The sequence below is a fragment of the Stegodyphus dumicola genome, chromosome 5 (assembly GCF_044657685.1).
Source record: "Stegodyphus dumicola isolate Sdum_Otavi_A_Nest chromosome 5, ASM4465768v1".
In the NCBI taxonomy this organism is placed as follows: domain Eukaryota; kingdom Metazoa; phylum Arthropoda; class Arachnida; order Araneae; family Eresidae; genus Stegodyphus; species Stegodyphus dumicola.
In genome coordinates this window covers 52,265,521-52,291,548 of record NC_140772.1, presented here as the reverse complement: position 1 = coordinate 52,291,548, position 26,028 = coordinate 52,265,521, and the positions used below count along the sequence as shown (strand labels likewise).

Here is a 26,028-nt window from a genome sequence, read left to right as displayed (position 1 = left end):
TTATTATTATTAATATTATTATTATGACTTATTAACATTTTGGCGATTTCAAGATCAGTTTGTATACAAAATCTTTTATTCAGAGATTGCAATTTTTTTTTTTTTTTTTACAATACAGAGTTATTCAGAATTCCTTCTCCAGGGTTTCGAAGCGCTATAGTAAAAAAAGTAAGACAAGTATAGCAAAAAAGAACATTTGAAGGTATACAGAAATTATTCAAGTTTTATCGTCAGCAGTTGGCAGTGAAAGGGCAGGTAGACTGAAGGCAGTAAGTAAATGAAAATGCCATTTGCAGGCGAACAGAAATCCTTTTCTGTCTCAGAATTTGCTAAATCTAAATCAGTGGTTTTTGGTTCAGCAGGCATTTCGTATGAAATATCGAACCCAGGGACCAAGTAACAAAAGAATTCATGTGTAGTACCAGAAGTTCAAAGGAAGGGATGCCCCTGTGATAAGAAACAAAGTGGTTGTCCGTGACCATCTGCACAAACCGTAAGTGATGTATGGGAAAGTTTTTTGAGGGTCCCGACAAAATCAACCATTCGTGCAAGCCAAGAATTAAGGATATCGCAACCAACAGTGTGGTGGATTGTACGTAAAAATCTGTGTATGCAACTGTGCAGATTGCGATTGTTGCAAGCGTTGCATCCGTCAGCTTACATTTCTCGTATGAAATTTTGCATCGGTGTCCAACATAGTGAAACACTAGTGCAGAAATGATTTTTACTGATGAATCAATCTTCCACTTGCCCGTCAAGGTAAACTGCCATAACTTGTGCATTTAGGGCACCTAAAATCCTCATAGTGTAGTGAAATACCATCATGATTCCCCAAAAGTTAATGTGTTTTGCGCTGTCTCCTCCTCGCATGTCTATGAGTGATTTTTTTTTTTTTACAGAGATGACCATAACCAATGTAGTATACCTGGATATGCTACAGTTGTGGTTAATGCCACAATTAGAGGATCATGAAGATGACGTCTTTGTTTTTTAATAAGCTGGAGCTTCTTTCAATTTTCTGTGTGATGTACGTGAGTATCTGACCATACACTTACCTCATCGTTGGATTGGGCAAGCTTCCAATGATGATGTACCTCTTTTGCAATGGCCCCCACGCTCACCTGATTTATCACCTTGTGATTTATCACCTTTATCTCCTTGGTCTTTTACATACCCCACAATTCCTTCTTGTGGGGTATGTAAAAGACCAAGTTTTCGTACCCTTGTTGCGTGATTTAGCTGAACTGCATGAAAGGATTACGTGTGTTGTCAGTAATGTTGATAGTACCATATTGAGTAGAGTGGGGCAGGAACTGGACTATTGTATTGATATATGCTGTGTGACGAACAGTTTACACATAGAACACCTGGAAGCTATGTAAATAAGACTTTTAATTGTTTCTATTTCAAATGTTCTTATTTGCTATATTAGTCTTAGTTTTTTTACTTTATAGTGCTTCAAAACCTAGGAGGGAATTCTGAATAACCCTGTAAAATAACAATGATAATCATAAAAATAAGGATAATATATTAAAATTATATTTAAGAAATAAAATTTAAATAATGCATTTTTGTTTTTTACTGCCATATTTTAAAGTGACATTACTTCCCATTTCTGTGACTTGCAAATATTTTGATTCTGAAAAATGAGCAAAATAATAAATTCCATTTATTATTTTGCTCATTTTTCAGTATTTTGCTCATTTTCAGTATTTTGCACAGTTTCTGAAACAATTCTGTAATTATTATAGAACTAGTTTCATTTGTTTTTTTATATTTTTTCATGATAGGAGTTTTTTCCCCATGTAACTGTTTCAGAATATTTCAAGAGTACCAGGTTTCTCTTGAAGATTTGCTTCACTTTTCTTTTCTGAACTTTTTCTCCTTTCTTTCAAAGTCTTTTGGTTTTTTGCTGTTGCAGAGTTGGTAGGGATAAACTTTCTTTTGCTTTGCACTTTTCTTTTCTGAACTTTTTCTCCTTTCTTTCAAAGTCTTTTGGTTTTTTGCTGTTTCAGAGTTGGTAGGGATAAACTTTCTTTTGGATTTCTGACCTTGCACCTGGGAAGGTTTAGAAGGATTTGAAAGTAAGATTTATAAAACTACAATTCCAGAAAATTGTGACGAAATAAAAAATGTCTTCTTTGTATTAAAATGTAATGGATGTGTTTTATAGGAAATTTGCAATGAATTTATCTTTTGCAGAATTTTTGCAAGAACAATGGAAACAAAATTATCTGAATTTTTGCTTTTGATCCCAGAAGTCTTTCTTTTAACTTTTTCTTTTCTTCCCTTTTTTTCTTATGTTTCCAGTGAAGCAAGCAAAGAAACTGAAAACCAACAATTTATTAAATGATTCATCTTATATCCTAAAAATTTTAACATCATTAAATTTTGTTGCTCTTCACTAAATTGTAAAAATTTTGCTACATTGGTTCTGCCACTGGCCTTGACCTTGTATCATTTCTGATTTATTCTCAGTATTCATATTATTAAAGAAATAAAATTAATATTCAAAAATGAAAAAGAAACTCATTAAACAAAAATTGATTTTATAAAGAAGAGAAAATTATTCTTCAAAGGTGGTACATTGTTGAAAAAGGTACATTAACAAATTATGAGATAATGCAGAGATTAATGGAAACATTCATTTGTTTATTGAAATAATTTTCAAATTAAAAAGACATACTAATATTTTGTTGTTACAAAATAAATGTTTTATAGTTTTTAATGTATATTTATACAAATTTTATTTTAGATTCAGCATCATAAATTATAACTGCTGTAAAATTATCTTGATGCTTTTTAATGATATTTTTAGAAATTAAAAAATAAATAAAAAATAACCATGTAAGTCTGTTATGACTAAGGATATTTAATGTAATTATTTGTAACTAACCACTTGCCCTTAGAAGTTATCTCTATATGTTAAGATGAGTTATCATCTTTCCTTAATCCTTATTATGGATGCAAGATACAACCCAAAATGTAAAAATTAACATAAAAATTTATTCCTTACAGCTAATAAGACTTAATGCAAAACAACTTAATATCTCTGGTGTTTCTGTGGCTTATTGGAACTGTATATTGAATACTGTATATTAACTAGGTTACAACTCCAGTCTGCATGAAGCTATGATGCCTAACTGGGTCAGACAAAGCACAGCTAACTTTCAACACTTACCAAATATACCAACATCAGGCATTTACATCTATTCTGACCACTGACCTTTTGTCTCTAAGCAGCAGCAGTGGCAACAGCCAAGCTTCTGTTACGAATCATACTGATTAATATTTTACTTAATTTAACTTATGCCAGACATAAAATCTGCATAAACCTCTGGATTGAGCGGGTGTAAAACTAACTGTTAGTAAGATTCAAATGAAGTGTCACTAATCTTCTTTAACCCTTTGAATGTTATGGGTTTAGCCTGAAATTTCAGAGTTCCTCACGATATCATGAATAAATGTTATTTTCTTGATTATAATTAAAAAACGACTCTCTCAATTTGTACTTTGATTCCTTTTCGTCCAATATAAATTCAGCCCGAAATCGGATACATTAAAAGCTGGTAAACATTTTCATGTGTAACAAATATGAAAGCCACCCTTCTATATGGAATTTTCAATCCACAAAGCTGAAAAGGTTAAAATATGTGGGACTATTATTAGTGTAAAATATTAATGTTTCAAGAAATTTTGTAATTTAATGCTAATTCCTTGAAAAAAAAATTGTGAAACTGATTTTATTCTTGAATTTGTTTTATAATTGAGTATTAGATTATATTTGATAATATTTCATCCTACCTACAGATTTAAGTGGTATTTTAAAAGTCAAGTTTGAGTGTAGATAATTGCTTTAGCTTATTTAATTCCTGTTTGCTGATAGGTCCTTAATTTTTTTCATTGATAGCTGATTGAATAAAAGTACTTAATTTCATGTACAGAAATGTGTACAAGCCAAAATGTTAATACTGAAATGATGTTCAGAAGATGATGAACCAAATTGAATATAGTGAAAATGTTAGCACTTGTAAGGAGCTAACTAAGTCAATATCTGTGCTAGAAGCTATGCATATTATAATAATTGCGAAGGGTTAATCAATTAAAATTGATTAAAAACTTTTTTCGAAAATGTGTGTTTTATGTAGAAGAATCCTTACAGATTCTTCTACATAAAACATGTTTTGAGTTTGATGACTTTGTTCACAGTATATCATGCTCAGAAGATGATTCAAGCAATGAGGAAGATTTTTGAGTGTTCAACAGTGAAGAGTTTGAGCCAATTTAGTTTTATCGGCTAGTTTAGTTTACGATTTAATTTTAAAATATATCACACACAAAAAGATTTTTAGGTAATTACTGTATTTAAATGCTTCATAAAGTTTTACATTAGTTGTATTTATTTAGTCCTTTCAATTTAATATTTGTCTTATATTTATAATTAACTATTATTATTTACTAGCTGTACCCGCCCGGCGTTGCCCGTGCATTTAGAAAATGCAGATAAGTGAATAGCGCAGGAATAGTAGTGTAGGACATGTAGACTGTCTCTCTCTCTTCCCCCCCCCCACAAGCTACAAAAAAGAAATGAATTGTAATTAATCGATTTAATGTATCGTCAAAACAGCAAACTAACGCTAGAATAAAGAAATCAATTGTTACAATCGAACGTTATTTGAAAACAAATAATAATATCAGTGAGTCAAAAAAACCGTGATTAATTAATTATAAATAATTTTTTTAAAATTTTTCTAATTCAAAAATCGAAAATCGGGCTTCGAGGTCTGGTGGCCAGCCCCTTTGTGCTTCCGTATAAAAAATTCCAGGTCCCTGCGTGCGATAGATTTGGCTGGAGAGCTTGGTCAGACAGACAGACAGACAGATAATTAATTATAAATAATTTTTTTAAAATTTTTCTAATTCAAAAATCGAAAATCGGGCTTTGAGGTCTGGTGGCCAGCCCCTTTGTGCTTCCGTATAAAAAATTCCAGGTCCCTGCGTGCGATAGATTTGGCTGGAGAGCTCGGTCAGACAGACAGACTTACACTTGCTTTTATTATTATAGATATATTTGATTATAATCATTTATAATTTACTATTTAATAATTATCATTTATTAATTATTTTAAAGTATGTAAAAACTGTTATTTATGTACTACAAATACTTTAAGAAATTTTTAAAATGTGTGAGGTGATCTATCTATGGCTTCCCCAGAGAAGGGTGACATTTTCGTAAGAAGGGCGGGAAAAAATAGCTGCCATTTTCAACTACTGTTTACTTGTAATACTGCGTGAATTAAGTAAACGAAAACTGCTCATTTCCCAAATGTCAAAGGGTTAACAACAATATTGAGACAACAAGTATAAAATCTAATTATATTTAAAAAAAAAACGACATTTGACAGTGAAAATTATACAGAAAAAAATGATGATAAGCTGATGTCAATGGAATCTAGAAAAAAGCATAAATGCAATTGAAAAACTACTGTTGAATAATATGAAACAAACAGATGATATTTATTATTTATACATTCATTGTTGGTTCAGTTTAAAACAGACTTCGGATTCAAATATGGTGATAATCAAAAGAGTTGAATCATTTAACAGGAACTTAATTCTACCCTCCCGACTTATGTCTGAAAAAAGGAAGGATGCAGTTGGGAGGGGTCTGGGAGAAGCAAAAAAGACACATATTTACATGAAATGCTAACCCTATCTATTGATATTCAAAATAATTTCCACAGTGATAGAATAGTTGTTTGTAAGAGATTGGTATTAATTTTGAATATTATTTTAGGATTAATTATTATTAAATATTATTTATATTATTATTAAATATTATTTATTATTAATTATTATTGAATATTATTTTAGGATTAATTATTAAATTAACTATTAGTTATTATTTAACTAGAAAAGTTTAAAACTGGTATCACAATTGGCAATATACAAATCACCATGTATTAAACTCAGCCTCTTAATAAACTGAAATATATTTGGAACGGAAGTGATTTTCTCTTTCATCAGCAGGCAAATTCCACAATTGCATTACAGTTTGTTACAAGAAAACACACTCACATGCACACACTAATCACAAGCAGAAACAAATATAACCTTGGAATTCCAAAATCATGCATGTTAGCAGGTTGCCAGATGAAATAAATTTTCATAAAATTCTGGGTTGCCAGCTTAGTTGATGTAGCACTCTGCTTTGTTATTCTTGTAAAGGTTGGATAGTTAATGCAATAATTCCAGAAAAATATTAATTTCTTATCCCCCCCATTTTTATCCATTTTTATTTTGATTAGTTAATCAGGAAAGGTAGTTACTGGATACTTTGATTTAAATGACGTACTGATCAAAAAGAGGTAGGATTAAAATGTTTTCACAAACAGGACCAAATTTGTTTTGTGTTTTACAATTTTTTAAATGTCTGCAGTGTTAATAATTATTTTTATTACATTTGTAATTATTACCATATTGTATCATTCTATAACTGTACAAGTATTTTTTAAAGTGTTTCTCATGTACAATATCATTTATTTTCAGCAATTTTGTATTGGATATAACAGATGGATTACATGATTTAGGTGGCGTTAGATGGCAGTTAGCACTGTGTTTACTAACATGTTGGGCTATTGTTTTCATTTGTCTGCTAAAAGGAGTAAAAAGCATGGGAAAGGTAAAGCTGTTTTTTTCCCTTTTTTTGTCCCCTATTAGTAAAGATGTTTTTTCTTCCCCTCCTTTTTTTGTTCCCTTTTAAAGTTGCTGCACATTTCCTTAAAAAGGTTCCCCCCCCCTTCAGACAGTGAATAGTAAATAAACAAAAGAATTTGAATTTTCTTTATTGTTTTTACATGGTACATTTTTTAATCAAGTGTTTTTAAATTTATTACTTTCTGTTGCATTTAGTAATTTTTTAATTTATTCCTTTTTGCTAGAATTACTGATTCTTCATTTAACAGTGCTTTTTAAGGAAATGCTTTTCCTTAGTATTTATGTTATCTAAATTATTATTGTCTTACTGAAATGACATTGAAAAATCTAAGAGCTATATTACATCGCTTAAATTCTTTTAGTAATTTTTCAGTTATTGAAATAATACTGTATATTTCTATCTTTCTTCTACTGTGTATTACTATTATGTCTAATAAATTACTATTATGTCTACAAAAGTCAGTGGAATTTTAAAAATTAATAATTTGCCTTCAAGAAAGGTTATCCTAACTATTATGAATATCGTATAAATCAGCTAGAGGTTATTTACGTAAGGCTGTTCTAATTTGTAACTGATTTAAAATTTATTTCAGTCTTTTTAAAAATTGTGAACAAATATTAAAAATTAAATTAACAGGCATTATTCTTAAAAATAGAGATTTAGTTCTTTGTGTGTGTGTTAAATTTATAGGTCTATTTTTACATCATTCCTTATTAAATAATCATTGTTAATTATTTCAATAATTGGCATACTTTTAGAAATAATTGTGTCAAGAAATTATTGATATTTTTTATACAATATAAGAATCTTTATCAATTCCGTGCTTGGAAATGAATATAAATAATGAAAAATTAATTTGTTTATTTAAAATATGAGATTTTTTCTTAATTTCTCATATTTTTATAGAGGTATTATGATGTTTATTGATCTTTTGTTCATATTGTGTTCATTTTTAGGTTGTGTATTTTACTGCATTGTTCCCATACCTAGTTCTCATAATCCTTTTGATTAGAGGTACAACCCTGGAAGGTTCATATGATGGAATTATGTTTTACCTTACTCCTGAATGGCATCGTCTTTTAGATGCAAAGGTAAATTTGTTATATCTTTTATTAGAGAATGGTATAAACCAGAAATTTCCAACTTTTTTCCTTGCATCAACCTCTTTTAAAAGTATGTTTTTCTTCCACGACCTCATTAAGCCCCAAATACATGAGGAGACATATTTTGGAACAAGTATCTCTGCAAGTATGCAGTGAATGTGGCAGTCCATCTACACAAGGAAACATACCTCTAGTGCTTTAGATGTATGTCTGCAGCATCTGCACCAGAGTCATGTTCATTGTGCAAGACAGGATACATGCAAATAAATTGCGAATGGAAATCACTTGCCACAAAAAGAGTGGCAGCTAATCTCAGCAATTTAGCTTACTGAATAACGTCAGTCTTACTGAATACATCAGACAGTTCTCAATAGACTTTATTGTACAGTTAATGTTTTTGACTTGTGAGGAATAGATATATATATATTTAAATTAGTATATTTATAAGTTTTTAATAAAATACAAAAATTTTCATAACCGGCACTTGAATTTTCTAAACTAATTATTATCTTTGCTAAATAAAAATGTGCCTCATAAATATTTTTTTCTTTTCAGGTTTGGGGGGATGCTGCAATGCAGATATTCTTTTCCCTTTCCCCTTGTTGGGGTGGACTAATCACTCTTGCTAGTTACAATCGTTTTCATAACAATTGTTTTAGGTGAGTTGTTAAACAATTTTCATTGTGACACTTCAAAAGAAGTATGCATATATATATGCAGTTGTAAATGTATTTTATACATAACTAAGAACAAGTTTTTTTAAAATTTATATAATGTTTGTTTAATTTTTTTAATTTAATGCTGAGTTATTTATTTTTTGATTAGGGTTACTTATTTAATGTTTTTGCGTAAAATTTTCATTTAATATCTAAAAAAATTTGTGAAATTATTTTTTTAATAATTGCTTTTTATTTCTAATAGTGATAAAAATTTTACTATATATATATTTGCTTAAACAATTTGTCTATTTTTAATAATTTTCTTATAATGAAAAATGTATTCTTTCTCTCTCCTACATGCTCTCCTATATATATATATATATTTGTCAGCTAATAAAGGATTATTATTTTTAAAAAATTAAATTCCACCTTGTGGAGGAGAGGAAATTCCTACACTGTGAAAATGCAGAGGAACATAAGACTTAGCATGCAGAAATTCCATACCCAGCTATTAAGAATTTACATAACAATTGAATGCATTCATGCAGCATATATATGACACACTGTGAAAGAGCAAATTGGCAGTTAGAAAAGGTCCAGCACTCATCTGCCATTTAAATTTGGATGAAGTCTACCATTAACACTGTCTTACTGTCTACAATGTTTGCTGGTTACATCCATATGAAGTGGAACATAGCATACTGGAATCCTGTCCATGAACCAAAGTTCTCATTTGACCCATATGACTTACACATCCATGTAGAGAGGCAGGCAGGCTATTGCTGCTCACCACATGTTGTTGTCTACTGGGCTATTTCCATCACACATGCAATATCAAAAAGTTCTAATTACCTTGTGGAGTGCTATTGCCTGTGATATTCAGTCAACTCTTGTTATTCTGCCCACCAACTTGATTCAGTATTACATCAATGACATCTGGTGAACTGTTATAGCAACCATGCTGTTGGGTGTGCCAGGAAGCTATTTTTTATAATAATAATAACAATCTGAGCATGCAACACACATTCCTAGACTTTCTAATCAAGTCTCCCAAATTTGTCCTGATTGCCGATCTTACCCTCATTGAGCATGTTTAGGACATGATTAGTCATCAGTGCTGGTCATCGCAAAGTGTGTCTGACATGACTGCAGAACTGTGCCATATCTGGGGGTACATCAGTGAGGGCAGCTTTACAGGTTTGAATGCAACCTTAAAAAACTTCATTTCTACATTCATTGATGCCTGAGGCAATACTGTGCTATGGTAATCTGTAATGATTCTGTTGCTGCAATAAATAATGTTTCTGATTCTTCAGTTTTTCTCGTGTTCCCTCATTGTATTCCCCATGTCCTTGAAACTGAATTTGCATCACATTTCACTGCTTTTTCTAGGTGGATGGATTTTTTAAAAATTTTATTTTACCATTTTATTGTTATTATTATTTAAATGGAAAAAGATTTTAAAAATTTCACATAATCTGCATTTGTTGCAACTTTAAACTTTAGAATAATTAATTGTTTTTTTTTTTTTGCAAGATAAATAATTGTTGTGAATCTTTTAAATAATTTAAATCAATGTTGGAAATATTTTTTGCCATTTTAATAATAAAATTTTATATTCAGGGATTCTCTTGTAATAACGTTTGGAAACAGTGCCACAAGTTTTTTTGCCGGATTTGTTATTTTTAGTATTGTTGGATTCATGGCACATGAAATGGGTGTTCCTGTTAAAGAGGTTGCTGCTCAAGGTAGGCTTCTCTAATTTTATGATTATGAATTGTTGTTTTCTCATAAAAACATTATTTTAATAGCTGAAAAAGATGCAAATATAAATTCTATATTAATAATCTGTTGTAATTAATCAAGACAGAAGAGAAATTTATGCTTATCTCATATGCAGCATTTAAATGTATCTGTAATTAATATTAAAAGAAACCTTAATTTCATTTAATATTATTAATGATTTTGTTCTTTAATTTGAAATAAAAGGTTTCACAACCATGAGATACGGTTGTAATAATTTAGGTCCCTCTTAAAGAATACTACTGTAAAAACTCAGTTTATGCCTTAAAGGTTTTGTAACATTTTACATGCGTATTTGTAATGGAAGAATTTCATTGTTGTAGCTGTTGGACATTAGCATTAAGGACTAAATAATATACAGTATTTATATTGATTTTATCAAAATCAGCATTTATTATAAAATGCAATTATTTTGTATGACACAGCATAAAGCAATCTTTACATGAAGGAACATTGCATTCGTCCACTATTTGATTTATTATCACTTTCACTGTGTTTAATTGCCATTGGATCCAGAATAAAAAGGTTCATTGAAAAGCTCTTCTAATTCTTCTGTACTCAATAATCTTTGCATCATAGCATGAATATGAAAATAATTGACTTCCAAATCCGATGATCTTCCTTGCAGCAGCTAAAATACTGGCTTGTGCATTCAAAGCAGCTGATGAATTATAAACAAATGGCAAACACCTGATGATTTTTAAAATTCACAAACTTATTTCAGACCAAGCGCTGCTAAGTAAAAGCAAATATTTGCACTGTTTACTACTATAATTACTTGATACATGTATAAATATATTTGCATATGCTCAGTAGTTGTTGTTAACCTTAAAATTAATCATATTGTTAGAATGCACCAGCTAATCGAAAACAAAAGATCAGTGCAATTTTCTTTTGTTTAGAACATTAAAGCAAGCTGTCGGATGTTTTTGAATCTTGTCAGTAAGCTTATGTACTGATGGAAAGGGAAGGATTAAAACCCATAACTATGTTAAAATTGTGAATATTTATTTGATATTTTATTTAAATAAGCGAAATCATAATCTAAGAAGAATGTATTTTGCATGTTTTTGTTATCGTATCGTCTTAAAATATTTTCAGTAATTTCATAAAATTATATCATAGGTATTTGCTTTGATTTTAAACAGTCTTGAAAACAGAAGATAATCACTGTTTTTCTGATAATTACATTAACTTTTCTGTCGTGTTCAGATTATAATCATTATCATAATTTTTCTCTTTTTAGAGGCCAACGTATATTGAAGCCGAATTTATTTTGATTTTGTATGATTTTTTTATAAAATTTAAAATGCATGTCAGATCAAATTCAGATGAATTATTACATGAAGCAGTAACTTTAAATGGTAAAAAATATAAATGCTTTGTTATATTCATTGCTTTTCCCTTGTAATCCACTACTTCCTTTCTGGATAGGTGCTGGTTTGGCTTTCATTGCTTATCCGGAAGCAGTAGCACGATTACCAGTTTCCCCACTTTGGGCATTTCTGTTCTTCTTCATGCTACTTACTCTTGGCTTAGGAACACAGGTAACTGATTAATTTTTAGAACTTGGAAGGTGATGCGAATAATACATAAATTAGTGTGTTATGATACTTAATTTTGTTAATGACTTTTTGCAGTTTACACTGATCGAGACAGTAACCACTACTATTGTTGATACTTGGCCAGAACGTCTAAGACGATCTAAGGCATATGTATTATCTGTTGTATGTGTTGTAATGTACTTCGCAGGACTGGTTATCTGTACGAAGGTAAAAAACACATACTTTTTAATGCTATTAAAATTGTACGATTTTATATAAATGATTTAACATTTAATATTTATGCTATTTAATTTAATAAAGTTGTTTAATTGAACATTTGCATAGATTACAGAATACACCATATGCAAATATATAAGTAAGCATAGCACCATATTGTTGTGTGTCAACATTTCTTGAGTTTCCTGCTCAGTGAACTTCAATATTTATGTCATCTTATACGAAGAACATAAGAAAGACACAAAAATTGATTTTATATTAATCTATTAAATGAATACATCTTTCTTATGATTACAAAGTTTGTCTGCCCACTTGATTGGTATAATGGTGGTGCTGGCATTAGTGACTGTTGTGTCATTGGACCTGAGTCCAAATCCGTCCAAATCCGAGATAAGTCTTAGATGCTTGTAAGTGTATAGTGTCTTTGTTGTATGGGGACATTTAAAAAATACAGCGAGCTGATACACTTGGTAGTCCTGTAGAGTGGTTTGATGGTAGAGGATAAAAGGGTAGGAATTGCTTGGACTAGACTTCCAGAGGGGAGGGGGGAATTCTTCTTCAAAATTGAGACGAAGCTGTGAAAATCTTATTGTCACCTGTAAGATTCCAAAGTCATGCCGATGACAGACACAATCCTGCCCTCTTTGCCATGATAAAATTCTTAAACTTGATCTGATACTAATATCAGACGTGTGCAAAGCATTGTATCCCATTCTTTGTGAGATGGTTTGTGTGATATTTTAACAGCTGCTTGTTTTCCTAATATTTTAGAAATCTTTTTTTTACGGAATGTTGTACTGTTAAAATAATTCAGTTATATAATACTGAACAGTTTAATGAATAATGAAACATTTTTCTTCTCTTGCCCACTCTTCTTTCTAATATAAGATAATTATTAATGTTCAAGAAAAATCTTATGATTTTCAGTTAAGTAAGTTTTTAGTATATTGTTAATTATTTATTTGAATACTTCCGTCTCCATGATTGAAAGGTTGTGATTCGTAATAGTTGTTGTAGTAATTTTGGTTATTAGTAATGATTGTAAATTATTTATCATAGGTTGAAGACATCAGGGTATGTATCAAGTCTGTTCTGTGTTCGTGTTTGTTATCTGTACCTATACACATTTGTTATTTTCTTTAATACTGTAATTAAATACTCATTTTTAAATGTGAGCAGACTTTTATTTTAATGCAATTAAATTGGATATTTACGATGGAAGTTGCTATGGCAATCCATTCTAAAAAAATCTGATGTGTACACCACAAGACTTCCTTGTACGGAATATTAAATTATATGCATTTTTTCTTGCATTTCATTTAAACTTATTGGATTGAATTAAATCTGCTTCGCCGACAGCACATAAACCGCAATAGAATAAATGCATTCTTTAAAATTCACTGTAGTATTTGTTTACCATAACGACACTCTGGCACTAGATTCACTTAACAGTATTATATTTCATTCATATTATAACTCATAATGCACAAAATTTATATCATTTAAAGAATAGAATTATCTAATCGTTGCCACATGTTCTATTCAAATACTATAATAAAGCTAGAATGATGTATAAAAGAAATTAGGCAAACAAAACAAAAAAGAAACAGTTTTTCACAGACGATTGAGTATTTCTCATTCAATTAATTCAGTTCTCACTTCGCGAGAAGGCAAAAATACATAAAAACTCAAAATATGTATATTAGCGGCACTTAAACAACTTTAAAATTGTTGATAATTCTAAAAATATTGCACACAGATTTACTAAAGGCATAAAAACCTTAACCGGAAGATAAAAACAACATTATTCAATCATTTTTAAAGCAAAAAATGTACAATTTACAAACATATATGAGTAAAACTGAGATCACTGAGCCGGGTAACAGAGTAGATATATATATAAATATATTTATATATGTTTGGTGCGGCCGAATGCAACCAAAATATGAGGTGCACATCTACATGTTATAGCAGTCCTATATACAAAATTTCAACCTTCTGAGGCTACTCGTTTTTGAGTTATGCGAGGTACGTACGTACGTACATACGTTTGTACAGACGCCACAAAAAATTCTCCTCAAAATTAATTTTAAAGCAGTTGTATAATTTTTTTGGAGGAAACGAGTTTTTTATTCTCTCCTTACGTACAGATATTACGCAAAAACATCATTAAATTGCATTCGATAGCGGTCAAAATGGATATTTTCGTTGAAATATGTTGCCTGAAACTTTTCGCGATTACAATACTTCCTTTTTACTTTGTACAAGGAAGTAAAAACTTATTTGTTTCATGAGATGCATATTTGTATTGGCATCCAAAATGCACAAAACATATTTCCATTTTTACTTTACTTTTAATCATATGTTAAAACTAACCATTGAACCACAGAATTTTTGCCTTTTAACTTCATGTATTTAATTTTTATTCATGAAGAGGAAACAAGAGTAAAAAGTAATATTAAATTCAAACTAAAGTAGCACCCTGTTCATAAAGACACAACATTTTCTGTATACCAACCAATACTTTTTCCATGAAAGTTGATGTAAATGTATGGAGTTATGTACATGCATTCAGCATTTTTCATCAAAATCTTTGAATTTTTTGCCATTCTGAATTTTTTATTTTGTCAGTACACATTCAAATTTTTTTCAATGAAAGCTAATATCAATTTCTATTGTTTTAATACTGTTCATTAAGATGATGTTAACTTTTTTTTCTGTTTTAATAGTACTGAAAAATAATTTTCTGATGATTATAGTTGCAAAATAAAAAACTGAAAAACCTTTTAAAAGAAAAAAAATCTTTTTCCACTGTATATCACTGATATGTGCAAAATATGCAATCAGTTTCCATAGCGAGTAATTAAATGCATTGTGTTCTTAATTTTCATGTAATGCATTCATAACTAAACTTTTTTCTTCAATGTTTTTAAAGGGTGGAATGTATGTTTTACAACTTATGGACAATTTCTGTGCCAGTTTTTCTGCTCTTATCATTGGATTGGTTGAAGTAATTGTTATTGGTTGGATCTATGGTAAGATTTTTTTAAAAAAATTACTTAAATAACATTTTTAAACATAGCATTGTATATTAAAAAATGTTTTATAATTTAAAAAAATTATATATGTAGTTTTTTAATTTTGAAGTTAGTTTTTTTTTAATTCCATCCAATTAGCAAAGACTTTTATATCAATGCATTTTTCTCTGAAATAAAGTGCTTAATTTAATAATAATTATAATATTTAAATAATTATGCTTGCATACATATCTCCAGGATTAAAGAATGCTTGTTAGTTTTTGGAATAACACCTGAATAATGATTTATGTGCATTGTTGGATCAGTAAGATGTAAAGCTATATGTGTTTGTAAATTTGCTATTTGCTGTTCTGCCTCGCCATCATAAACCATTCAAGAGAATAACTTGTGCACTTTTTGGTAACATGCTCTTTAAAGAGTTTAAAGTTCTATAGATGAAAAAGCTGTAACAAAAATTGTTCTCTTCTATGGCTTGATGTAAATAAATACCACATTTAGATATAATAGGAATTGCCTTAATGTGTCCTGTATTATTCTGGATTAAACTCTTTTCCAGGAAAATCTGTTAAAAGTTTCAAGTAAAATACCATTTCTGGTTTATTGTATATAGTTAAAATCTGATATGTTTTACTCAGTCATGATAGTATATGCATCATATATGCGTATGAATTTCAACCCCTTAAATGTTAGCTCAATGAAATGAATTTTGTTTTACAGTAGAAAGACTTCTCCTTTCCCTCCACCAAAAAAAAAACCTCACGGTGTGAAAAATTTTGTTTTCCATTTCAAATGTAATTTAATATTCCTCCCAGACACTGCATTCTCTCTCTCAATGAAGTAGGATGCTTATTGTGTTTAAATGCGCTCCCTTCAGTTTTGATGCAATTAATTTCTAAGGATTTGCATATACCACTGGAGTTGGTATAAATGGAATAAAGCAAAAATAATCCTATAAGTACATGACATTGTTCTGTGAAAAGAGAGTGGCAGTTTTGTTCTACTGAATTTCTTGAAAGGGAAAATTTTTATGGTTACTTCTTTTGCTGTGCCAACTGCTAATAGTTGCTTTGATGCAGGGATATGCTTTGCAGTAGAAACCTGAAGTATATTCTTGCATTTAGGCTTATCATATGATAAGCATTTGAAGATACTGAGCCCTCAAATAGTCCAGGGAATCTCTGCATGATTGTTTTCTCACCCTGACGTAACTTGAGCAAATCAGGGAGTTAAATACCAACTCTGAGAATTTTTGGATTGGATCATTATGTATTTTTACATGAAAATCTGTTCACAGTTTCATGTAAAGTATCACTTTTTGTTTATCAATTTTAGCCAAAAAATCAGATATGTTATTTCCAGTAATATAAAAGTTTTAAATATTAAAATTGAAAAGCTTTGGTTATATTTTAATGTAGTTTTACCACTTCTGTTATTCCAGTTTTATCCAAAATTCAATTAACTTTTAATATAAGTGCAGAAAGCCTGCATACAGAAAATAGGACACTTTTGGAAGTTTGATGTAAGAGTTATCGTGTATGAAAAATTACTGCACACATGTGCACTGACAGACAGATATCATTGTAAAAATAGTAAAAGTATTCTAGGGACCCTAATTTATGCTTATTTGCTGAAAACTTGTTATTGAATTTTTGGACTAAACCTCCCTACCTATGTATTTATTTAGGTTATGGAGGAAATAATAAATTCATTAGTCACAGTTTAATATTTGGATATGTAGAAATTTTTCATTCATTTATTATAGATCTGAACATATATTAAATTAATTATGAAGTATAGCAGATTTTTTTAATACTGTTTTAGTTGAAGAATACAAATAGTGATCTCTGCTAATAATTTTTAATGTGTCTTTTATAAGTGGTATACATAATTTGTTGTTATGAGTTCCTGTTCACATGTAGATAATTAAAAATAAGGACCTCTTTATAGGACCTAACAATTTAAAATGAAAACGGCTCAATTTCCCTGTTTTTCATAACTTCCTCAATGCTTTGAAAGGCAGTAAATATTTCATTAAATAATAAAGGAATTACTGACTATTTTATATGAAGGAAATAAACCATAGATGTCCTTTCCATATCAATTAAGCAACAATACTACAAATAAAAAACAATATAAATTAATGGAAAATTTATTCCCTTATTATCCATAAAAGAGTTTTCACTCACTAACAACTTTTACTATAATCTCAAATATTTTATTCCAGATACGTGTGCTTATTCATATAATATTTACTCTGTAATATATTTTACTATTTATCATTCATAAAAATTTTCTTTCATAAAGTAACATCATTGAGTTTCAAATCATTATTAGGATTTCCAAACTTATGAAATTTTCAGGAGGTTTAAGATTGGACATAATTTTCTAGAGAAGAAATTGAAGTTTAATATGAATCATCCCCTATTATTACAATTATTGTAATATAGCCCTAATAATTTTTAGAATCACTTTCTGGATTTAACAAACTGTAAAATTAATTTATTTCCCATTTAAAAAAAATCAAATATGTTATTGTCATTTTTATTATTTTATTTCTTTTATTTCTACTGCGACCATTATTATAGTTCTTTTTCAAAAAATAAAATTGAGAAGCTCTATATTTCAAAATGGTCATGCTAATTCTTTTTTGGAAAGAAAAGTTTGGGGATCATCAATACCTCTATTCCAACAGCAGCAGGAAAACATCTAAGAATTCAAATATGCAAAAAAATTCTTTAGCTTTTCCTTTTTCAGTCAAATATAGGTCTTTGAATTCTGAATAAATATATTAACTAATATTTATAACATATACAGTGCTTTTTCCCAATTAATATTGGTTAAATCAATTTTGGGGAGAAGGGTAATGCAACTGTTTTAATATAGTAATGTGTAACATTAACTGCCCAAACAGCTATTAAAATCATATTTCAGTATTAAGTTATCATTTCTCTATTTTCTCATGCTTAAATTGGTTACAAAATCTTACGTTCATTTAAATTTTATATTTATTTAACTGTTCTTTTCTTTATTGTGTGATGTTATTACTACGTAAAATTAAAATTTCCTATAAATATTGTTTTTTTTAAGGTGCTGAACGATTCCTAAATGATATCAAAGTGATGATGGGTTGTTATCCATTCCATTATCAGTATTGGAGATTCATGTGGAAATTTGTTGTTCCTCTTCTCATAACGGTAATTACAGGACTCTTTATAGATATAAATTAAGCATTTTTTTATTATCCCAGGGAAAGCATTTATATAACGTAAAATTTTTATTCATTGGTGAAATAAAATCTATTATGTTCCTACTTTCATACAATAAATGCTTAGATGAAAGTTTATGTGTTTTTTATGTGATTTCTGTTTCAGTTTAAAGTAATTAATTACACTTTTACAATATCTTAGCGAGTTAGCTCTTTATGTATATTTATAAATATAAATAAAATGAATGTGATCAAATATTAATTATTGTATTATGTGTTGACTGCATTCAGAAATGTTTGCAGTCATCAGAAATGTATGCAGAAAATGTTTGAAATAATATATTACTGTACATACATATGTTCAACCTTTAATAGTCAAATTGCATTATTGATGGACTAAACCTGTGTAACTTTAAAATATAATTATGATTTATAGCTTTGTTTTATATATAAATTTGTGGATGTTTTGAATCTTGTATATAGCTTTTCATCCAAGCAGTTTTTGCTTTAATTTATTAAAAATTAATTTGTTACATTTTTTATGCTAAATTAAGTAATTGTTATTGATATTGAAATCTTGTGCTGTAATTTATAATTTTGATTTTAATTCAATTTTTATAATGCTTTGCCTTTGCAGTTTATCTTAATATTTACTTGCTTGGATTTGAAACCTACACAGTATGGCAGCTATGAATATCCTCCATGGGCTAATTATGTTGGTTGGTTGTTTTCTTTGACATCAGTAAGCGCAATTCCATTTGTTGTTGTGTTGAAAATCTACAGAGCGAAAGGCCCAATTTTGCAGGTATATAATATACTTTTTAATTACTTGTTTTTTAGTGCCAAGTAGTTTTGAATGTGTATCTTACTGAATATTTTTCTATGTGAAATATGTTAGAAGACTTAACCCTTCTTGTGCTAAGCCTTTCAATTTAACTGAAAGGTAGATCAGAAATCAGATTCAGATTGAGAGATGTTATGTTGTTTTAAGAACGTTGAAGGGTTTAATTTTGAGGATAAAAATAGAAACAGATTAATGAAAATTTGATACTTCTGTAAAGCATAACATGATCACATTTAAATGTTTGCTGTTAGTATTTCATGAATTATTTAAATATTTTATGACAGATGTATATCATAATTTCAATATGAATCTTACTTTGTTAAGACAAAAGTTTTAGTTGTTGTTTCCTCCAGTGGCATGGCACTTAATTACTCTTTTATTGTATTAGCACTGAATTATTTTCCATTCAAATTATTATACACCAATATTTCAAGCATACAGACCACTTTATAAAAGAATTAGGCCTAGTAATTAAAAAATAAATAACCAAAGTTCGAGATCCAAAATAAGCATAACCAAAGTCCGAGATCCGATACTAAATATCCAGCGTCTGATATCCGAAATAAGTATAATTTCAGCAGTTATGGAATTTGAAAGTTTCTGGATTTTAGATCATCAAATTATGGATTATGTTAAAATATTTTTAAAAAAATCTTGAATGGTCTTACCTTTGTTTAGAAAGGGTATTTTTCATCTGCATTTCAGTGCATGCAGCTGAATGATTGATATGCAATTTGGAGGAAAGGAAATTAGACAAAGAAGTTATCTGTAATTAAAACTTAAGGCGAAATGAGTTAAACATTTTCTTATTCAGTTCTGAAATGATTTGACTACCAGTATTTCAAACTAATTAGTAACCCAAAAGGGCATATTAGTCTTGAAATGTGATTTTATGTTAATTCACTATAAATGGCATATCATTTCTTAAATTGCTGCCACCAAATATTATTACGCTGCATTACTTTTTAAAGAAATTAAATAAGGAACAATATGAATGCATGTATATATGTTCCTCACATTGGGGGAAAAAAGGGGATACCTAATCCATCAAATTTTGAATAATGTAGTCTTTCACCCAAAGATTAGCACTTGCAAGCCCAAATTTTGAATTCGTTTTATGATTTATTTCATATTTTGTAAAACTTTAATGAAATTTTGACTAACAAACTCAGCGATTTGAAATCAAGCAGTAGCAACACTGTTACTATTGGGAAAAAATGTAAGATATTTATCTTTTTGTATTAGTTAAGAAAGTTTGCTATTTGATAGCAGTGTGCTCCCATTTCCAGAAATAGAAAATTTATCTTCCATGTGCCAAGTTGTTGCCACTCAGCAAAGCATAGGCTGGTCGTGTGAGCGGCTAGTTTTTAAAGACATGATATGGCAAATATAAAAATATGTAGCAACTTCTAGCAAATATGTGTATACTGTATGTCACATTTTCATTGCTAGGAAAAATATATAACAATGAGCCGTATTAGCCTTACTTTGGAATCTTTGATATCAGTTAAGGCTTTTCTGCAAAGGACACGAAGATATTTCGTGGCCTATACTGCCAGAAAAAACCAGTTTCATCGATGTATATATATTTAGATAATTTTTTACTGTTAGTAATGTCAATAAATTCAGCTGCTTCAATATCAGCTGAAACTTTCTCATGTATTTATAACTGTCTTCTACCATAGTAATTTTTAAGTTGGTTAATCAACCTGGGGAATGTGTTCACTTCCTTATGAAATATTTTGGCTTTATGAATTAGCATTACATTTGTCAATGGCATGTCCTCACAGCAGTGTTATTTCACCTATTCAGTGATCACTTTGTCATGATCATCATTTGTAGCATTACGAATGTGAATGATTTTTATTATTATTAAGATTGGGGGTCAGAATCCACAACAAAATTAAAACGTCCCCCCCCTTTTTCCCCTTCTACCTCCCTTTTTTTTTTTTTTTTTTTTCTTTTCTTTTTTATGCTCTACATCATAGCTTAAGACGATAGCTCTAGACTTCTAGCGGTGGCAAACCTTTTTGGAGCTGCATGCCCAAAACTTCTTTGAGTAACCCCTTCGTGCAGACAGTCACGTCTACGTGCCAGCAACGAACACACTCACTTTCCGGCCGACACGCAGGCGTGGCAGAGCATTTTCCCGTTTAGCCCCGACTGTCACGTATTTGTGCCAGTATTCCAGTACTGGAACGTTTTAAAAATTATAATTTTTGCCACAAGATGGCACTGTATGTCCATATGGTTTCAGATACATGTACATTAGACCTTCTACACGAAATGAGAGAAGCATGACTCACATACACATGTTTTTGATTATATAAACAAAAGGGGAAGTAAATATTTCCAAATGGCGTGATTTATGACTTCTCTTTAAATTCGCACATGGTAGTTGTTTATTGTAAGTAGAGATTTATTTTTGCTAAAGTGTTGGGTATTTCGGTTTGCAGTTCAGTTTTTAGAAAGTAATTAGATCTTATTAGACGTGAATTCTTTCTGTTTTTACGGTTGCAATGTCGAAGCGTCAAAAATGTTTAACAGAGCATGAAATAGCAGAAATGAAGCAAAATATTTCAGATATTGATTCTAAATACATCACACCAAGATCAGCAGAATCATTAAATCCGCTCAGATTAACTGAAAGACATTTTCCAAAACTTTGTTCAAAAGAGACTGATAAGAAAATGAAACGACGATGCTTCGTTTGTTCTCATTCCCAGAAAAATCCTCCAAAACGGCAAATGAGTTATTACGAGTGTAAGGAATGTAAAACAGGACTGTGTGTAGATCCCTGTTTTCAAATTTTTCATACGAAAAGAGAATTTTAAGTAATATATTTAGTTTTCAGATGTATAATGTTAAAAGTCATAAAATGGTGAGTAATGAAAATAAAATGTGTAAAATATGCATTTAAACAAGAAATAAGGTAATTAAAGTATATAGTATAAAAATATCTATAAAGCATAAGCCGTTTAAATACTCTATAAAGCATTATTAAACAATGCATTGATACTTCGGAAATTTCATGGATTTAGGCTTAATAGCAAAAAAGCCCCTGGACAAACGCTCGCGTAAGACACTGCCGGCCTTCGCGATAAGCGCATGTTTGCGCTACCCGGCGCGAAGGGGTTAAATCCTGATTGGAGTGCAGATCCCCATGTTTTATTAAGAACAGTGAAATTTGAGAGCTGGCCTTTGTTATATGGTTTGTTTTGTTGTTGGGAAAGATAATTGCAAAAACCAACTTTCTGGTAATTATAATTCCTCAATTTCCCTTCAATAAACATCTTCTGCTCAGTTTCATCAAATTCGGCAATAGTCTTGTGGTTGGTGTTAAAGGGCTGTCTGACACTAGATGGGCAACACACAACACTTTCCCCACATAGAATGCGTAATGCTTTCTCGTTGTGTTCAATAACTCCAAATGATTTTGTCCAAGTCTCTTGAAATGATCATCTACTGCCAGTGTTTAATTTTGACTTTTTTTCTGGAGTCATTTGTGAGTGTTCAAGACCTGGAGTATAGAAAATCTATTTAACAATGAAAGCATTAAAACTCACCGACAGTTTGCAATAAATTTGAATTTGTTTAACAAATATTAGCCACTTCAACTTTGATGTATTCTTTGCCATGTAACAAGTAATATGATGGGCCCAAACAATTGAAACATCATAAATTGTGTCAATAATTATGTATAACATTTCTATGGCAATATATATGAAAATCATATATCTAGTCTTAGGCCCTATGCCAGTGGCATTATGAGATAAGTAAGTAAGTGAAACGTTCAAGAATAGACTAAAACACTTATTTAAATTACATAGTATCATTTTATTATAATTATTGGTTATGGAGGTAATATTTTAGTCGCATGCCATAGGTTCGCTATCACTGCTCTAGACTGTTGACTTTTCAGCAGCATTCTCCTTGCATAATTTTGAAGCAGATTTGCCTTTATTAGATTTTTGCAGTGGTTCCACTTTTTTCTTGATGAACATTAAAATACACTTTGGCTTTGTAGATTCTGCTGCAGCTTCAGAGTTAGAAACTGACATAATCGAAAATTAGCTTTCATGTTGAAAAATGAGATGTAATAATAATAAATCTGCTAAAAATTACAAGCTAGATCAGTTTTAGAAAGTTAAGGGAGAACACAGTTTGCTGTGTTAAGTTCCTTGGAATCTAATTGTTTCACATTTTGCTGTTGCAGTGTCAACAAAAGAAACGCAGTACGAGAAGTATCCCATCTCATACAAATATGTATGGGATTTCACTTAATTTTTACATCAGATATATAAATGCGACCCACATTTAAGCATTCAAGGGCCAAAAGTGTGGCCATGGCTTACCTTAATACAACATCAATCGATATGCAGGGTGTTTATAAAGTCCCAGACCCATTATGATGTTTAATAACTCATAAAATAATAAAGATAGATTAAAATTAATAACATAAATGGTTAGATAGACTCAAAAAGTTTCACGTGTGCCCCCTTCGTCGCATGGAGAATATCAAATCGATATTCAATTTCATGCCAGGTACTGGCAAACATGTTGGCATCTACAGAGGCTATTGCGTTTGTAATTCTGGCTTTTAGGTCATCAATGTTCGACACTCTCCTCCTGTAAACGTTGTCCTTTACAAATCCCCAAAGGAAAAAAATCCATAACATTCCAATAGTTGCCATAAACAAAAGAGAGAAAAATGTAATTAATAAGCAGACGATATTTAGAAAAGTACAGATATTTAGACTGGAAAATGAAATTATCTGAAATTAACCACACGTGCAAACTATATTTACAAAAGTAAAGATATTCAAACCTGAAAAGGAAAATATATAAGTTATTTCCATCAATAAATGGCCATAAGTTTGTTTATATCTTCATTATTTTATGAGTTATTAAACATCAAAATGGGTCCGGGACTTTATAACCACCCTGTATTATTATTGGCCACACCGTGATTTCTTAGCCAGCAGGTACTTGAAAGTGATATGCAGGAATTTTAGTTAAGTAAGAGAAAAGTCAACTATTGTGGCACATTTATTTGCTTTTTCTTGAGTATTATTTCTCCTTTTTGAGGGGAGTCCAGATGTTTGAATATTATATCATTCCGAGTATTGGATGTCTGGATTTTCGACTTCATACTGTATTTTATCATCAGTCAGCAAACTAACTTAACTGGATGATGAAATTTATTTTTGGCAGTTTGGCTCCCATTCTATTGGGCTGATTGATTAAATTCAAATTGTGTTTGTCATGTCTCAAAAGCGAGACTTCGGATATGTATTAGATTTATATGTAGCATTGTTCTAATGTATGTATTTTGACACAAAATCGGACTTTTTCTGAAATGACATGCCAATTTTTTTCCATATGTCGATTCTACGACTCAAATTATGCCAAACTACCAAGTTTTGTAAAAATCACACAAGAAGTTTTTTAAAAAATTAGCTTTCAAAATATTAGCTCCTCAGTGTTAATTGAATTTGATATATATGTTTATTAATATCTCTTTTTTTTATTAAACATACTTGATTTCTTCTTCCAGAATTCAAAATTTAGGCTTAATCCAAATATAATTGGTACAGTTTTTATGATTTATTTTTAAAATTTGTATTTTGAAATATTTTTATAAATTTTTTGAAAAAAATCTTTCTTTATAACGTATAAAATTTTTAACATCATCTTAAAATAAATGTATTTCTAGGCTCACCTGCAAAAAATTAAGAGTTTTTATTCAAAATTTTCTAAGAGCTACATGAATTTACATATTGGAGCATTTTGAAATTTGGCAACCTTTTTTTTTTTTTTTTTTTTTTTTTTAGCGTTAATAACGGAGTTTGTTAAAATTATTTGAAAGTATGAACAATGACTTTTTTTTCCGCTTGTCTACCATGGAAAAAAGAAAAGGTTACTATAAAAATTAAGATGTTCACCAAGTAAATTATTCTTGGCGAAAACTGAAAAATATGCGAAGATAAATTTTTGAATTTCTCCATTAATTTTGCACCAAATTTTACAAAATGTAATATTTAGGCATAAATTGAGTTGTAGAAACGAAATATGAAAAAAAAATTATTATGTTATTTCAGAAAATATCCGGTTTTGTGTCAAAATACATATGTTAGAGCAATGCTATATATAGATCTAATATGTATCCTATGTTGTGCTTTGGAGACGTGAAAAATGCAATTTGAATTTCGTCAATCGGCCTAGTAGAATAGAAGATATGTCTCCTTCTTCCCCCCTCTCACACAGTGTACATACCAGGCACCATCTACAAAGACTTATAATTAAAATTATTTGTCTTTTCAGACGTATAATTAAGAAATTTGACTTGTACCCAATTTTGAGTTAGTTACATAAAAGTATGTGGAATTCATTATTTATGTAACTCTTGGGGTATTGTATAATTTTTAATAAAAGTGAAATAATATCCCTTATGAAAGAGTTTGAAATTATGTTATCTTTATAAGATGAATATGCAAACTAATATTAAATTGGAAAATAAGTCTTTTTCTAAAAAAAATTCTGTAAAAGCATTGAACACACTTCATGGATATCCGTTCCAGCTTGCTGATAATCTCATTTTTATTCTCATGCTGATATGCTGTTTAGCTTAATATGCAAACAGTTCAGTTGTACTGCATATGCTTTGTGCTTAATATTTCATAAAGACACTGAATTTTTGTTCAGTCTGACTTTCAAACATTTGAGTTTTCTTTTCTTTTGACCGTGCCATCATTTTTTTGGAGGAAGCAAATGAGTATAGATTTTTTTTTCCCTGTGATGCATAATTAGAAAAACTATGACCATTGTTTCTGCAAGTATATGCAGAGAGAGAGCATAAATATTTTATTTTCATGTT

At 29.8% G+C, this 26,028-nt stretch overlaps 1 protein-coding gene across 4 annotated transcripts in view; it reads left to right on the top strand.

Moving 5' to 3' along the window:
- Positions 1-26,028, top strand: part of LOC118193475 (sodium-dependent proline transporter-like) — a 409,418-nt gene that overhangs the window by 376,937 nt on the left and 6,453 nt on the right. For all 4 annotated transcript variants that reach the window (XM_085816654.1, XM_085816655.1, XM_085816657.1 and 1 more), the window contains 9 exons: positions 6,550-6,682; positions 7,675-7,809; positions 8,377-8,480; positions 10,104-10,228; positions 11,718-11,830; positions 11,924-12,055; positions 15,000-15,099; positions 18,190-18,296; positions 18,945-19,112. In XM_085816654.1, the coding sequence (XP_085672780.1) occupies positions 6,550-6,682; positions 7,675-7,809; positions 8,377-8,480; positions 10,104-10,228; positions 11,718-11,830; positions 11,924-12,055; positions 15,000-15,099; positions 18,190-18,296; positions 18,945-19,112 (1,117 nt within the window). The remainder of the gene's footprint in view (positions 1-6,549; positions 6,683-7,674; positions 7,810-8,376; positions 8,481-10,103; positions 10,229-11,717; positions 11,831-11,923; positions 12,056-14,999; positions 15,100-18,189; positions 18,297-18,944; positions 19,113-26,028) is intronic.